General features: G+C 40.2%; 2 protein-coding genes across 2 annotated transcripts; both read right to left on the reverse strand.

Annotated features, from left to right (window-relative positions):
• Positions 1 to 792: 792 nt before the first annotated feature.
• Positions 793 to 2807, reverse strand: hoxa11a (homeobox A11a). Its single transcript, XM_083680426.1, has 2 exons — positions 2159 to 2807; positions 793 to 1353 (listed from the first exon to the last, which is right to left on the reverse strand). The coding sequence occupies exons 1-2, from the start codon at positions 2799 to 2801 to the stop codon at positions 1121 to 1123; spliced, it is 876 nt and encodes a 291-aa protein (XP_083536552.1). The 5' UTR covers positions 2802 to 2807; the 3' UTR covers positions 793 to 1120.
• An 11806-nt stretch (positions 2808 to 14613) lies between these two features.
• On the reverse strand, positions 14614 to 15765 carry LOC310812593 (homeobox protein Hox-A13a-like; the record flags this gene model as incomplete). Its single annotated transcript, XM_083681216.1, has 2 exons — positions 15081 to 15765; positions 14614 to 14867 (listed from the first exon to the last, which is right to left on the reverse strand). Exons 1-2 carry the CDS (start codon positions 15724 to 15726, stop codon positions 14614 to 14616), a joined length of 900 nt encoding a protein of 299 aa, XP_083537342.1. The 5' UTR covers positions 15727 to 15765.
• Positions 15766 to 17410: the final 1645 nt, after the last annotated feature.

The raw sequence follows: 17410 nt of genomic DNA on the forward strand, positions 1-17410 counted from the left end.
AGTCGGAATATAAACACCAGCCACAATTGTAAATTCCTTCATATTGTTTTCATTTTTAATCTTCAAATATAGGATAATACAGAATATTTTGGGCATACCAAGCAATCGATCCAATATTATGTCCCTGGCAATACATTTCAAAACGCATGTCACGTTTGTCACTACAATAGAAAACAAGAAGACCTGTGCATAATGGAAAATTATTTCGTCCTATTTGAACAACCCGGATGGAGATTATCTAAATCTGGTCCTGTTGTTTCTATTACCTGTATGAGTGCTGGTATGTCATAATACAACCCACGGCAAGTAGTTTTGACAAGCTTATTTCTGGTTCGGTTTGTTTGCCCATTGATATTCGTCTGATTATGACTTTATCCGTGCATATATACGAAATTCAAAACCAAATGGTTGGGGTAATCAAAGCTATAGAAAATATGCATATCCTGCTTTGCGTTTGTTTGAAACAATGACAATAGCAAAAGCTTTCGAGGTTTGGCGGTTTGGCGGTTAAACTAGATGGAACACTAAATGCCTCTTACTTCTCTGCATTACCTTTTCAGTTGGTAAGATGTGTTCTTGAACAAAATAAATAACTTAGACACATAACAAAGACACATTAAATTCGCGTTTGCAGACTCATTATTTGGTCAAACCAAGTCCTCCGCCTCAAATTTTCAACATACACATCACACATTCAACAGAAACCCTACCACGTTACCATACGCAGCCTATGATTCAAACCAGATAATTTGGAAAAAACAAGACAAAAATCGTACAAATTATACGGGGTATGTCAATGATAGACTGATAAAGCTGTCCGCATGAAAAGAAAAATTAACAAGGCGAAATATGCGTCACAGTAATATTAGAATATACATGAGAACATAGTCTTGGAGGCGAGAATATCCGAATAGGTATTTTCAAACAAAGTCTGAAGAACATCTGTCGCCAGTGTGTCTTTAAATCATGCTCATTCTCAAAAACGTTTCAAATCAGGAGATTCTGCTGTCCTCGAACTTGAAATTAACAGTTGAGCATCGCTGTTGCTGCGGCCATTGTTGTTTTGTTGCTGCCACAACGTCAGATGGAAATACGAGTCAGTATGGAAACTCAGCGAACCCTAAAGCAGTGGATTCGTGGTGTAATACTGTAATCTGTCTCTGTTTAATTTCTTTTCCTTCATTCGTCTGTTCTGAAACCAGATTTTCACTTGGCGGTCGGTGAGGTTCAGCATCCGAGAGAGTTGCAGCCGTTTCTCCTTGTTAATGTACACACTGAAAAAGAATTCCCTCTCCAGTTCTCTGATCTGATATTTTGTATAAGGGCATCTTTTTTTACGAGTTCTTTGTCCATCTGAAACATAGAAGAGAAGAGTATAGGCTACCAGTCACAGAAAATATAAACAGTAGTTAATTATCCATGACAATGTTTTAGACTGTAGGCTATAAGCGTTTAGCTAGCCTCTAGCAACATTATACGGTATAAGGTTAATTAATCCAACCAAAAATATTACATTTTCCCCTTTTCCTAGTTATCATATGCAATAATTGAAATACCATGAGACTATGCAAAATAATATGCACTTCTGTGAATACGAATTAACACTATTATTGAGCATTGACAGGATGCAAGACTGCAAAAATGCAGTTGGCCCTATGAAATCATGTCAATGGTAATAACGCATTAAATGATGATACTACATAATCAATTATATTATTTCACACGTAGATATAAGAGAAATACTATAAGGGTGAAACACAGTCGATGATTGCTTTAGCGCAAGGGCTCATAGTGCTAAACCCTAAAACCAGAGTCATTACACGCAAGTACTCTTTTAACGCTAAGAAACCGTGAAACTAGTACATTTATGATTCGAAGGACTAATATAAAGCCAGGAATATTATGATGAATTGACAGTAACAATAGCTGCTTTTTGAAAACTTTAGGGAGTGTTTGAAAAATCACTGCCCCAATGTCTTTCACGGCCAATTTCAATTCCAAGCACGTGATCCAGCAGTTTATAACAAAGTTTTGTTGGGGAAATCTACAGGCCCTCTATAAACCTTATATGCTTATAAAACAGCATATAAAAATGTTAACAGCAGCGCGCTAGATTGCAAACTTTCTCTCATAACTAGGGCGCTGACTTAATACGTACTGCTGCTGCTCGATTTCTCCTCATTGTTGCCGGAAGAGGACTCTGGGCTGCTGGTATCCTCGCGCGGCTCTTTTCCCTCCGTGTCCCGACATGATGCCGCGTGTTCCGGCGCGGAGCTTGGTGGCTTGGTGGCCGTTTTGTCCCCCGAGTAGTCATTTGACGACGGGGTTTCCGACGCGTTCCCGTACGCCGTCTCGAAAAACTGGTCAAAGGCTTGGGGCAGTACCCCGTTCCTGCCCACATTTCCGTAGAAATTAGACGCGGAGCCTGCGCCCGAGTGGTGGTGGTGGTGGTGGTATGCGGCAGGGTTGTTTTTGGCGAACATTTCCCCTACTGTCGCCTGCGCGGGTAGACAGTCCCTGTGCACCATGTCCTCCGTGGTGGGGTAGCATTGGGGCAGGTTCCCCCGGTGCGCCCATTTACTGGACGCGTCAATGGCAGCATATTCCCTGAACGTCACCTCTCTCACGGGTTGGACTTGCGGCAGGTTAGAGGAGTAGGAGTAAGTCATAGGGCGAGAAGACGGGGTCTGGGACAAAAACGAGGGGAGACTGGAGAAGTCTGCCCCCGCCGACACGTAGTACGTGCAACTGGGCAAATACATGTTCGATCCGACGGGGACCCTCTCGTCAAAATCCATCATTCCTTCACTCTACTGCTCTATCTTGGGTTCGCCTCTATAGCCGCCCTTAACATGGCTCTGGAGAGCCGTGGCTCGTGCCTCTTTGAAGCAGGTCCGCGAGGCAGAAATTTTGAGACGTAAGCTGACGTGGAGAGCCATCTCCATCCATTCCAGGGAGGCGTGGGTCACGTGGCCAACGGCAGAAATTGACAGATTTTCCGTGTGAGTATATATATATATATATATGGTGTGTGTGTGTGTGTGTGTGTGTGTGTGTGTGAGAGAGAGAGAGAGAGAGAAAGAGAGAGAGAGCATGTGGAGTTATTCAGTGAATGTGTGTGTGTGTGTGTGTGTGTGTGTGTGTGTGTGTGTGTGTGTGTGTGTGTGTGTGTGTGTGAGAGAGAGAGATTGTGCGTGTGCGTGTGTGTGTGTGTGTGTGTGTGTGTGTGTGTGTGTGTGTGTGTGTGTGTGTGTGAGTGAGTGAGTGAGTGGGTGAGAGAGAGAATGAGAGACATACTGCTGGTTGTCCTAAAGCTTGACATTGGTGTTTTATCGCCATGTCGGTCTAAAATGAATTCCCTTACATGCAGCAAGTCAGAGGAAAAACTATAATTGTATTGGTTGTTAAAATGCAGGCAAATGACGTACTGCTATCGAAGGATTAACCTGATTCAATATCAATTTCCCAGATGCTGCGCGCGTTTCCACAATCAATCTGGGGGTACGCGTATAATTTGTGTTTCTCTCAAGCCTTTTATTTCACAGGGTTTGATGATGTGTTTAGAAAATATAACACAATTAAGTCATGAAAACAAAATTCTTATCATAATCCAAATGACACCTGAATGTGTTTTTTTTTGTGTGCAAATGCTATGTGTAGGTCTATGTTAATAGTATTTTTAATTTTTAATTCTCTGAGATGTTTGGTCATAGTTTACAACATGGCATTTGCTTCAGTTCAGCATTTGGCAATCAGGGTCATGTTCAAGTAACGCTTGGTGTTTAGGCCTGGTCACAGTCAGGTGTCGGTGTCAGCAACATTATGGCCAAAGACAGACATTTTAGGCCAAAACAAACAATTCTATATCGACAAACGGCTGTATTGATATAACAAACAAGGAGACATATATCTTTCCACCTCAGAAAATGTGATGTTTTGTACGCTGTTCTAAAATGTTGTCAATATCGTGCGATTGTGTTTATGACAGTCCCAATCAATTGATCATATACGATCGCAGGAAGCATGTAAATAGATAGGCCCAATAGAAATGCGCACGAGTTGATTGTTGGTGTCAGTTGAATTAGTATTTTTTTTATTATGATTGTGTATTTGTTTACTAAATGTACTTTGTTGCTCTCACCCACCGCTTTACAAAAGTAGGAAAAGCAGTATGGAGCTCCGATTCACTCACTCATATCAGGACATAATATGTCAATAGAAATAGCTATGAGTTTACAACTTTTTTTGGTTAGGCTAGTTTTCAGTTTTATGTTCTCCAAATATTTTTGTAATTCAAACCCAAATATTTTCAGAGAAATAAAAAATTAAAAAAATAAAAAACGTTCAAGAGCTATGTATTATTTCGCAACCAGTATTTTGTAAGGTTAATCTTTATTTCTGTATTCATGGAACAGACCTAAAGACAGCCAAGGATGGGACACTATTTCAATATTAATTGAATGCCATTGAATGTAACATGCATTTTAACGGACACCCCTCGTATCTCACAAACAGTAGGCCTATGCATAAACTAAAACGGCACATTCCCCCCACGAATCCATGTGCATGTGCCTACTTCAAAATTCTCATCTTCATTTATAATGGAGAAACATAGGCCAATGACTATACAACATCCCTATTCTAACTACCGAAATAGAAGGTAACACATTCAAGGATGTTATCCATTTGGAGTTTTTGTGTTGTAGGCAAGGCTACCTTTTTTATTTGGAATCCATCCGTTTGGTACTAATATGTCTCCCTGCGTGGTGACTTGTGCTTCACGTTGAAACAAATTCGTGGAAAGGACCACAGTGATTGCATGTTTTGAGTGGCTGGAACCTGAGTCTAATGTGCTGTAAATGAGAGACCTGAAGACGGATTAGGACCGCGGGGACTCCCCCTGGCCCCGCCGCGCTTTACCTAAATCCACCCGGCCTACACGCGGGGCTCCAGGACGCATCGGACATATGTAATACGACCTCAAAATATCACATTCACTATTAAACGACAAGAATGAGCTAAACCCCTATTTAAAAAAGAAGCACCATAATAATCCAGGTCATCTTTCGTCACGTTGATAGGCTTCCTATTTGAATAAATTGTAGGGACACAAACAAACCAGTGCCTTTGCGACCACACGCTCCGCCTCTCCGTCAATCCAGACAAATTCTACGACTTGTGCTGGAGCTTTTACGCCGTAATTGAGCACAGGGTGTTCACGAAAACCAAAGCCAGCTCTGCACAGACCTGTGTTTTTATAGCTCCTATAGTAGTCTACTGTGCCCTTTTTTCTCCTCGGCTAGACACCACAAAACTGACCAGGCGTGATAGGAAGTCGCCACCTACACATGGACTCAAAGTCTGGAGCCGACAATAGCGAACACATAAACATTCAAAATCTAGACACGGACAGGTAAGATTTGTAATTACTCTTATTATATGTACATGGACAAATAACGTTGTTATAGGACTACGAACACATTTGGTTAACCGGGCCAACCTTTAAAGTTGGAACAATTAACCAAGAGTAAGACATTTGAACATTACATGTAAACTGTTTTTATGTTGGAGGAAGATGTTTCATAACACACTTGATTCACGACATCTTTGTTTGGTTCTTGTGGGTTTAATTCGTGGCCAAAAGCGAGAAGGCATCTCTGCGTAAAAGCCCCCCCACGCCAAAGCTTTGTCTGTGCGGTCGACTTCAAGTTCGGGGGAGGGAGAGGGCCACCGCCCGCAGCGCTGGGCCTTATAGAGGAGGCTAGAGACGCCATTTAGGGCCACGTTATGTCCCGGATGAAGTTTCCCTGATTACAAATTCATTTTGAGCTCCAGCATGCAGTGTTGTGCATCCGGAAAAGAAAGGGTGGCTTTAGGTTACAAGACGGATCGATGTCTTCTGCGCTTTGTGTGGGCAAAGTCTAAAAATGAACTTAACCTTCGTAGAGACTGTCGCCCTAACATTCAACTAAACCTGTTTTCAGTGTAGTTTTCAGTTGATCCATAATATTAATTAACTACACAATGATATTACCAGCATACTCATACTAGAACTAGACTAATGATCAACAACATATAAGTTAAAATCACAGACTCTCCCATTGGCAAATCAAACAATGTTACTTTCACGCACAGTAAAAACGTTCACTTCACTAGATCTATTTTCTATGAAAAGGATAACCATAATTGAACTATTATCAATAGACGTGAATTTCAGTGAACATTATTAAAGAGTGGTCAAAACATCAATACTATTTGAGCATTGGCGTTATGTTTTAGTCTATATAGTAGGCCTGTTTTGCATAAAAAGATGATAAACACCATCTTTGCCGGCGACAGATATTTTAAACGCCGATCAATTCTGCCTTAATTCTTTCTCTGTTGTTCAATTTAGGTGTATCATCATTTTATAACAAAACGCAAGGATTGTTTTTTAAATACATGTTACTTTTGTTGAGTGTAACTTTAGTCCATGTCTTTTACAATTTTGAGGAAATGCAGGAAATGCAATCGAGTAAGAGCTAATGTTGGCTTATGTAAGTTTGCCTTAAAGTTAATACATTAGAAACAAAATGGCGCACTTAAGTGCGACCTTGTGGTGCAGCAAATACATAGATAGTAGTCCTATGTCAATGTGTGTAACAAGTTTAAAATTGGTCAACTCAATAAACTATAAGGTTTCGTGTAGCACTTCTCACGTTTCAACTAACGTTAATACAACTCTAAACATGGACCAGCCAAAGGGTATAGGCCTAATCTTAAAATATATACACAAATATTCAACTCATAAAGTATCGGTATAAAACGTGTATGGGCAATATCACAAACAGTCGTGAAACTAACTATATAGGCTATGATGCACAACCTCAAAACAAAACAAAACAAAACCTAGCAAGAATGTGAATGCCCTCTAAATTTTCATAAACAATATGCTTCCTCTCAATATTTTGTTTCGTCAGTTCAATCAAGACCAGAAAGAGCAGCCTGCCGATTTCCGGACAGGAACAAAATTGAACTTGAATGATATCCAGCCTTGGCTGTTGAGTTGTAGGCCGTTATCAAGTCTGTGGCTATTAGCGAGGAGGGCGCGAGAAGAGGATAACCAGTGCTAAGCACATAGGCTACTTAAAAAACAAATTCACATCCACGAAGATATCAGAAGGCGTGAACTTGTTTAAATCAGTGAAGAACTGTTGATATATCCACAGGTGACAGAAATGTGGGCCGAGGACCATGGCGACGACAGAAGGCGGGACCACACGGGGGAAAACAGAACCGGATGGAAAAAGAACTCAACTCCATGGTCAATGGGAGAAAGTGACATTACAATCGCTTGGATCAATTCAAACGAATGTAGCCTACTGACTGTCTATTAGTCTTGAATTGCACTCGACAGAGGGAGTGGGTGACACCAAACGCTCGAGGGACTCAGTGTTGGAGATTGAACGACTGCATTCACAGACTTTGCTTTGGAATGAGAATTTGACAAAAACTCTATTTCAACATTTTTCAAAATTTCAAATTTAGCCAAATCTCACAATTCGAACATGTCGTCATTTACTGTTAGCTACACATTGCGTAAACATTGTTGGAACGGTAATAAACTGAGAATAGCATATTTTCTCCCTCTTCATTACTAGGAGTCATATGCCGCTGTGCAGCATGGTACCAATCGTTTAGCTTCGTTAATTGTCAGTATCCAAATCATTCCCTATGTATAATATTTCCCTAAAAGTGTTGATCAAGTAGCCTACAATAGTAGTGATACTAATACGAATAGCCTAATCTTACTATTTGGCCTATTTTCTGAGGACTACGGCAACACTACAACGAAAGATATGCAATTTATTTCAACTTATTTCCTGTATTTGAACTTGATTTTCTCATTCGAACGTCACACACATGTAGACGTGTGTGATATTCACTGCCATTGAGACCTTAAGGTTGCTTCTATGATTGAACAAAAACACTTTATTAGTATATTTGAAATATAGTAGAGCTGCGCCCTTCTCTTTTGTTTATGTTGAGTAACACTGGGAATAAGGGATTTTATTCTCCGAATGGCAGCTCCTACACTGTAGATAATAGAGGTGTGTGACAACTGGTATTCCGATCGGACTAAATTAGGCCAATTCAAACTACTCAAATGTCCTGCGATGAAAATGGAATGTGCACTGTTTCTTTGTTCGATTCGATACCATTGTAGTCTGCAAAGGTTATAACAGTGTAATAACACTAGGCTAGTATCACGTCTACAATGTAGGCACATTTTCCCTGGAATTCTTCATAAAACATGCCTTTGGAAATTTCGTACAATTTACTTTACTATATATGTATTGATGTGTTTTTTTTTTTTTTCTTCGTGTGGAGGACTATTTGAGATCATTGTGCCTATTTCTTCGTATGCACGGCGGTTGCATAGCAGGAATAGGATTGAGGACAATGTTGTAATCTATTATGTTCTACTGCACGCAACAAAGTTTCCCACGATTCAAGCTTTACAAAACGAGAAAAGCAACCGGAACTATAGGCCAACTTAAGTACATATAATATGTTCTTGTTCGTGATGTTTTGAAGTCTGGGATATCGACCTACGTTGAATCTTTACCAATGTTGAAGAAAAAAATATAACCACTGGTAAACCTAGGCCCATACAAATCCCTCGCATTAGGCTAGTCTTCTAAATAGGCTTTCGATAGCTATAAATATATATAAATATAGCTGTACAGAATAGCCTGAATTGACCAACGTCCACAAATAATAGAAATATAAAAAGCATATAATCGTTATAGGCTAAAATAACAGATATATTATTTTAGGCAGCCAAATGGATAATTTAGTAAACCAACTCGAGCCTAATGATGTCATGACTGAGAAATAACTACATGACTGTGTCAGATTATCACGGACAAATCTTAAATTAAGAGTACATTGATTCATCCCAAAATAAATAATTTCTGTAAATGTAGCCCCATTGCCAACGAGTGAGAGTGAATTTTTGGCCTGAGGGGAAAATACCACCCGCATACTCAAATGATTCAACGGGTAGGCCTATACGTCTATGGCATGGCACGATAGAAGAACCTATGGAGGCGTGTTGCAAATAATCTCGGTCAAGTGCTTCTGCTTGACCGCTGTTAAAGACGGCCTTGTCTCAGGTTAGGCTGGCAGAGGTCCTTGGGTACATTACTCTATGAGCTTATGACCAAACGCTAAGCTTTCATCACTATCACAGGTCATATAGGTCAACGCCATAGGTATATTATGGTCTGGGAGCTGAAGGTTACTCCCCTTGCTGTAGCCTCCATTACGCGGAGACAGACGTATACGTAAAGGCCGGGGCTAATGCAATGCTCTTTACATTGACCTTCGCTAACAGACGTGTGGAATGTAGAAGATACTCTAACCGACTAGGCCTACAAAAAGATTAGTACAATAGGCAATATCCAATATCCAACCTATATTGTATTGTATATACTGTATTTTTTGTTGTTGTTGCTGACATTTTCATTTCGTGCGTTTGTTCTCTATAATTTCACGCCAACAGTCGTTGAAATGAATGCAAAATTAATTTTCCACGGAAGCAGACAAAAACAAGGAATATGACCTTTCTGGACAATAATTTAAAGCAGCCATTTTCACTGCAGATATGAAATGGAATGGAATAGTGAAATGCCATAACCCTTAAAAACGTCAGGATGATTTGATAGCACAGCAAAAATGATTTACAGATGATCATGTACTTCTAACTTCACTTGCCCATTTGCCATTAAGCTCGAATCAGCAAGACAGTGAGTAATGTAGAGCTCTCTCAACCTGTATGTATATCATTCTTTTTATGCATCGGGGAATGCCAAATTGAATTGCTCCCTGGATTTCTTACATGGACTGTTGTTCCTTCCTTTGCCTTTGGGTGGCAGCAAACCCCCAACTATGCCTCAGAAAGCACCAGAGTCACGAGATTGAAATCCAGTCCAGCCTGTTTTTTTTCCAACCACAGTTTGACACTCTCTCTCTATTGCGTGCGCGTTCGTGTGTGTTTGCGTCGGTCCAGCGCTTGGCGCAGGGTCGCAGTGCCCACTACTTCAATATGAGTTATGGGCAGTATCTGAATGTTCATACTGCCTACTGATTACTTAACGTATATAGTACATACTAACCTTACTACATAATATGTATTTAGGCCATACTGTTTAGTGAACATTTATGCAGTAAGCAACACATTTCAACATACTACATCTCATTTATACTGAGAAGTCCTCACCTATATCTCAAACATTATTGTTCATTGGTAATTGGTTCAATTTCGCTACTGCCCACCTCTCTGTCTGCTCCATTGAATTGTGGGACTAAAATCGGAAAGGACTTCCTGAATAGTGTGCAGTGAATTCACCCTACATGGAGATCTAAGATGCCAACCTGGCATTTTGAGTGTACTTGAAAGTCTAGTATGACATCTTGGCATTTTATACATTCACAATTTCGCTACATTTCGCATGCTGCAAAACTTTCTAATATTGCATACAGAAAACGGCTATAGGTTGTAGTATGAGCCTGCAATGATTCAGACACGGCCATGGTCCAAATAGTATGTAAGTAATCAGTCGGCAGTATGAGCATTCAGACATGGCCGATGTCTAATCGACGTAGGAATAATAAGAGAGATAATGTCGCCTAATGCATAATAAATCATAACTTTGACAGTTATTCAACTGTTCAAAATTATTTTGTCCATTGTTATGTTATTTTAATTATGTTACATTATCAGATTGTTTTGTCAGTAATTAATACTATATAATTTGTCTGTAGCGTATCATATAAAGCCTGTGACCTTATGCATGTTTCTAAATGGTTAGCAAATACTACGCAGCCTATTTAATGTATATGAGCAGTTAAGTTAACCGTGTTTAGTTAACAGAGTTTTAACTAAGTTTCAATTGCTTGGGCATTTCATATGAATGCACAGTTTGGATACACTAGTGGAGAACGGACGGTGTAAAACAAACATTTCGAACAAGCATACAGCTGTTGCTACTATTCCAACTGTATTTTTTTGGAGGATGACAGGTTTGGAATATGTGACAGATCACACGTTACTACTGACATGTCATGCCTCAGACCTGAAGACATGGCTTGGCACACGGAGCTAATGTCTGGACTTTGGCTTAATGAGTTTGCCCATATCTATCACGCGGGAGACCCGGGTACAAACACCTACACGGTATCTTTCAAATACTACAGTCATGGGCAGGGATGATGCTGATGATAGTTTCCCCTGTTTTTTTACATCCCCGCTTCCTTTCCAAACAGCATTGAAGGAAGAGTTTGGACATTAGGAGTATAAGAAGTATGCGATGAATAGAGGAGAGACTATTGTGACACACAGATGTTGTTTTGGGCTGTTTATATGGATAGCACAATCCCATGCCCTCCAATTAAACTAGATCGAAAATGAACGCAGGTTTCAAACGCACAGTTGCAGGCATGCATACATAACTGCCTCTGTCTCACCAGCAACTTGGATTATATATTTATGGGAACAATTTAATCTCAGTTGAAATATGTAGGCCTATAGCCAGACTTGTGTATGCCCAGAACTGACTGATCTGTGATGAGAGCTTTTAAGCAGCAGGAGAAAATGTTTTTAAATCTCTTAATAATACAATCTTTGCATAATCCATCATGCAAATGTGTTCATTAGGCGTAACCGTACAATTTATTGTACGATTATTTCTATAATTTGATTATTTTCTTTCTTTATCTTAAAAGGAATGTTGTAAATGTCCATAGCCTGACATTCACGATAATGACAAGGAGCTACTGGCATCCGCTAAAGGTTCTGGAAATGAAAAAGCCATTTCCTGTTAGTTTGCTTTTCCTGTAGGCTATAGGCTACGATCGATTTTGAGCCAAATGGCTGGCCGGCCGCTTGCTTTGATATAATGTTTAGAGATGACGCTGACAGAAAATGTGACCACTTTCAAATGTACAATCAAACCTCATCATGCAAGTACTAAGGGTGGAACCCTTACTTGAGATTCGCTTGCGTAAATCGAATCATCACCAAATTTCCCATTGACGTGAATCCAAGACTTACGTAAATGTCGGAGTTACGCGCGCGGATTCCTGATCACTTCCCATGAGTATGAAACATATTTCAAAGCTATACTGTATACATGTTTACAAATAAATTGTTTGCGATTACAATATAGTGAACAGCCTTCTATTTAGTTATATTTAGTTATAATGAAAGTTGTATAATCTCATTAGGTATCAGGTATTTAATCAATCTTTGAATAAAGGATATTGTATTTAAATATCATGAATTGAAATGACCATTAGACCATGTTCTACTTTTCTAGTAGGCTACCACAAGGAACCACTTGAGATCTAATCACCCTGAATCACGTGCAGCAAATCTATATTTTCTTGGTGAAGTTGCTCAATATCACAAATGATAATTTCAACAATGTTAAATGACAATTATTCACGATGGGAGACGAGACTGTTCAAAATCAGCAAAATAAAATGTTGAGACTCTCTCTCGATATCAACAACACTTACGCTTAGGCAATTTCAAAGTAAGTGAATAACATACAGTAATCAGATTACAAATACAACGAGTGGAGACTAAAATTGGCTTTTTACTGAGGGCTGTTAGGCCTACTCCTGTGTAATCCCTAAAAGCGTGACCCATGTGCCCATAGTTTTGCGTTGAACTAATTCACAGTGCAGACGTGTAGCCTACAAAGTATATCTAACCCATTCAAAACACACACTAGAAGATTTGTTATAATATAGGGTCTACGTAAATGGCACTGGAAGCAAATGCATGTCTTATAATTTGGTGCCCGCACTTGAGACAAAAGTGATGAAAACACGAAAAGTTATTAAGTTCCATATACATAGGCCTATTTCCTTAATAATGTGACATATTATAGAAAATATTCACTCAACATCCAGAAAATCCAGGATGACGATACGCTAAACAAATGAATGAACGAATGTCGTAAAACGTAGATTTTTCCAAGTAGGCCTCTAGACCTCTCTCTATTTCTGGACATTTTTATTGTAATTGATTTGCCTACTTAGTGTAGCTTACATAGCTACATGGGCTTATTTACCAATAGTCGCCTAAGTCTTAGACAATAATTTCAACAAAACGGTTTTGGGGGAACGTTCGTGTTCAGCCTACAAATGAACATGTTTCCAAATATTGTGACCCAATATTTCCGTGTTGAACTATTTTTATAATAATAATAATAATAATAATAATAATAATTATTATTATTATTATTATTATTATTATTATTATTATTATTATTGTCGTTATTATTGTTATTGTTGTTATTATATCAGAATCATCATCACTGGTGGTTATGGTGATTGGTATTAGTAGGTAGTAGGAAACCAGTCTGGCCTACATACCAACTAAAGAGCCGATCACAGACTCATCACTAGATGGCGATGTCGGCCTATAATTCTGCAGTCTTTTCAAATAACACTCCATTATTCTATCTCTCACCAAAGTGAGACATTTTCGATCTCCTCACGATAGACTTAAACATTTCGTAATGCCATTGCACCCAAGATATGGAGAGGAAAGTAAAGAATCGACTAAACAAGCAAATCGATAACTATTGTAGTAACAAAATGTAATTTGCTTCTGCATCTAGGATTAATCTAAACAAAAGTATGGCCTTTTACATTTGAAAAGCTAGCCTATATATATATGCAAGCCAATTGGCGTAAAGGTCAGACCAAAAACAGTTTTCTTTGGCTTTTAAGGACTTAGTGCATGTTCAAAATAGAGGTCGTCATATGATTCAACAATGTCCATTTTATTGGGACAGATTTTTGTGTCAATATTTTTACACCGACACGTTTTACAGACACACAGATAGCCTTGAAATACTATATTGTTTTGTCGGCATATATACTTTTATGTACAACAACATGAATACACACAAGCTAAGGTTCAATGGACACACATTTCCCAGACGATTATCTATGCATATAGACCTAAAGAGGATTGCACCATGGATCCGTTATGAGTGAGAGCATGAAACCATCTGCTGAGGCTAAACTTATTTTAAATTAAACACGTGAGTAGTGAAGAGAAATTGACTCGATACATATTTAACAATAAAAGCTATCATCTTAAATGCCGTCACTTCCTGTGGATTTTCGAATGTTTTTCCTCACTCGGTACGACTGCAGATGAAATCAATGGTGAAACACACACCTCTCTGACGAGTGTCTGTTTTCCTGAGCTGAGGTTACTGCATGCCATACAGTCGCAAAAAATTATACGCCCCTTCCCCTTGATTCAGGCTCCTCACACTATTCACAATATGTTACATCATGGAGAGAAGATGGACCAGAAGGTCCAGTGTTTTAACATTTTCGTTCCAAAGATATATATGCAATTCCTTGTTAGTTCATGTTCCATTTTGGCATAGTTTGTCAATCGTGTTCGGTGTGAAAATAAGGAGTCCGTTGTTCTCATCGAAAGCGTGAAGAGCCTGCAGTGTGTGTGTGTGTGTGTGTGTGTGTGTGTGTGTGTGTGTGTGTGTGTGTGTGTTTAGTATCATTCCTATTGTTATTTGTCTTTCAAGACGAACTGATGCTTTTCACTTTGTGGACAACCTTTTTCTCCTTAACGCGTCTGTTTTGAAACCATATAGTGACTTGTCGCTCGGACAGGTTCGTCTGCGCAGATATCCTCCTTCGTTTGTCCTTGGTGATAAATTTATTGGCAGCGTACTCGCGCTCAAGTTCCTTCAGTTGCACCTTGGTGTATGGCACGCGCTTCTTTCTTCCACGTCTGAAGGAGCTCATGTCTCCCCCTGCGTGAGACACCGTGTCTAGACCAAAACGGAAAAAAAAGTGTTATAAAAGTCAAACATATTCCAACGAATTTACACAACACACACACAAACACACAATAAAACATGTTTACCGATAAGTTAACCATTATGAATAATGCATTACGGCCAACAAATCGCAACATTGGAATAAAACACATTGAGGAAAGCTGGCTGACTCATTGCGTAAAAACTTGGATTCTCTTCCTATACCTGGTATGGAGGATTTCCACATGTGGCCGGGCTGGGGCTGATCCTTGGCGCAGTAGACCTGCCCGTTCCACCCGTTTGTGTTAAGAGCCCACGGCTGATAGCTCTCCATAGGCAGCAGGGGCTCGTGTCTGGGCTCCGCTACGGGCACATCTAGGTAACCGGGAACTGGCTGATACGGACCTGGGGTATAGCTTGGATAGAAGGCGAATTCTTTCGCCCGGGAGGTGAAGTCGTCGCCTGAGGCGGACGTGTCCATGTACTTATCCCCGTACGCAGAGGGGGGCTGCGAGCCGCACGACTTTATGCTGCTGTGATGCGACATCCTGCACGGGTAGTAGCTGCTCCCAAAGTATCCATAGGGCAGGGACGCACTGGAGGAGCTCTGCGCGGCTGAGCAAGGGCTGCACTGCTTCGCTGGTTCACCCATACCCGAGACGGGCACGTCGCTCGACGAGTACGCGGTGCTCGGCGCCAGAGACGCGGGATGCGCCATTAGGTTTCTGCATTGGTTTGCCGCAAAGTTACCTCCCGCAAAACCACCACCGTCCATGTTCTTGCTCCCATCATCGGAACCGCCGCTGTTGTCGTAGAGGAACATCACCGACGGGTCGACCCAGCGAGGACGGAGAAGCAGTGACGTTGACATAGCACGGCATCCAACATTGAGGCTTCTGGCTCTTTTTTAAAAAGCACTGAGACTGAAAACAGGAGATACTGATTCCGAGAGAGTAAGCGACTCTGACGCGCCTGGGTACAGCAAGGTCGCGCCTTCATTGGCCAAGACGGGCCACGTGATATGCAAAGAGAACGATAAACATCTCCCAGTGCAGATAATTAAATGTAGAAAAATGCGGCGTTGTAAGATGACCATACCTATGAGGATTTGGCGTGTCTTTTGCGTTCAAAAGCAATGGGGTTCGTGAGTAAATCCCCAAAACCAAGCAAATAGGCTACCTTCACGTACTATAGGCTATAGACTATAGGTCTATAAGGTTACGGTTTAAGCCATGCTGACGGATAACAGTTGTTTGAATAGGTTCCTCTTTATCGCTGGAAAGCAAAATAAAAGCCAATTTCAAAAGACTGCGGTACAACAGTCCACCAAAATCCCCAGGTGTGCTTTTACGCACATTAAAGCAGTCCGAGTTATCATGTCGATGACAAAATGCAGATTTTTTACATGGTGGGCCTATGCCAAGTTCACAAAAGTATAATACAGTCAGAGTATCACACCTCATAACAGCTCTTATAATTCTAACAAGGGTTTGCCAAGGTCAGGTTTCCCAATATCTCACATAAACGGGGATGGACTGGTCTATAATTTTACCCGTTTGAAAAAACGGAACCACCAGCACGGAATCATTTTGTAGCACCGTGTGATAATGTGACAACATAAAAGTAAACATAGTTTTGAAAAGGTCATATGCACAATTCCCTCCGTCAGTCTTATTTAGGCGTAGATCAATTTGTCGAAATTCGTAGATGCGTCACAACTAGAACGTCCAGTTGAAATATCACTCACAATAATTTGAATGCTCTAAATTCAGGCATTTATGAAAAACGACACGTCAGGGTTTTGGATAGTGCAAAGCCCCCAAAACACCTAGCCTGCGACGTGTTTACAATTTGAAAAGACAGAAAACACCTCGATGTTCGGCAGCGCGGTTTTTACAGACGCGGCTCGAGGCCAAGGTCAAGTTGAAAGTTGCTGTCTAGCCATCGAGCCTGGTGGGCTATTCAATCTTTGAAGGAACAGTCTGAGTTCTTGAAAAGGCGGAAGAGGGGTGAGAATTCCTGACCGAATGAAAGCTTCGGAGGGCATTAACTTTTACCATCATTTTGTTTTCTCGAACGTTTTATTCTCGTTATGTCTGCTGCTTTACTTGCGTCTCACATGGAAATAAAACCGCAATGTTTCATTTGCAGGTCTATCTTAGGAGGAATTTGTAATAAAAAATTATAAACAAAATAGCCTATATGTTTGGTTTTAGAACAATGCAAATTATCAAGATACATGGTCCATCTGTTGTAGAGGACCTCACAATGCAACACGAAGCGTAGGCCTGCATTGAATGATGCAATCCGCCAAACATGTTGACTTAAGTGTGCTTTTCTGACCTAAAATGGTTTATATTCACACTCGATAGTTAACACTTCTCATCGTTTCAGGATGGAAATGTACAAGGTTTCGTTCATATATTTCAAGGAACACTTCTCCGTACTGCATTATGTGCCTATCATCACGTCATATAAAATTGCGTCAAACACTGTGTCTCAGTAAGAGAATATATCTTTTTTTAAAGAATTAACATGCAGGTGATCCATCTCCA

Source organism: Argentina silus (assembly GCF_951799395.1).
Source record: "Argentina silus genome assembly, chromosome: 11".
NCBI lineage: Eukaryota > Metazoa > Chordata > Actinopteri > Argentiniformes > Argentinidae > Argentina > Argentina silus.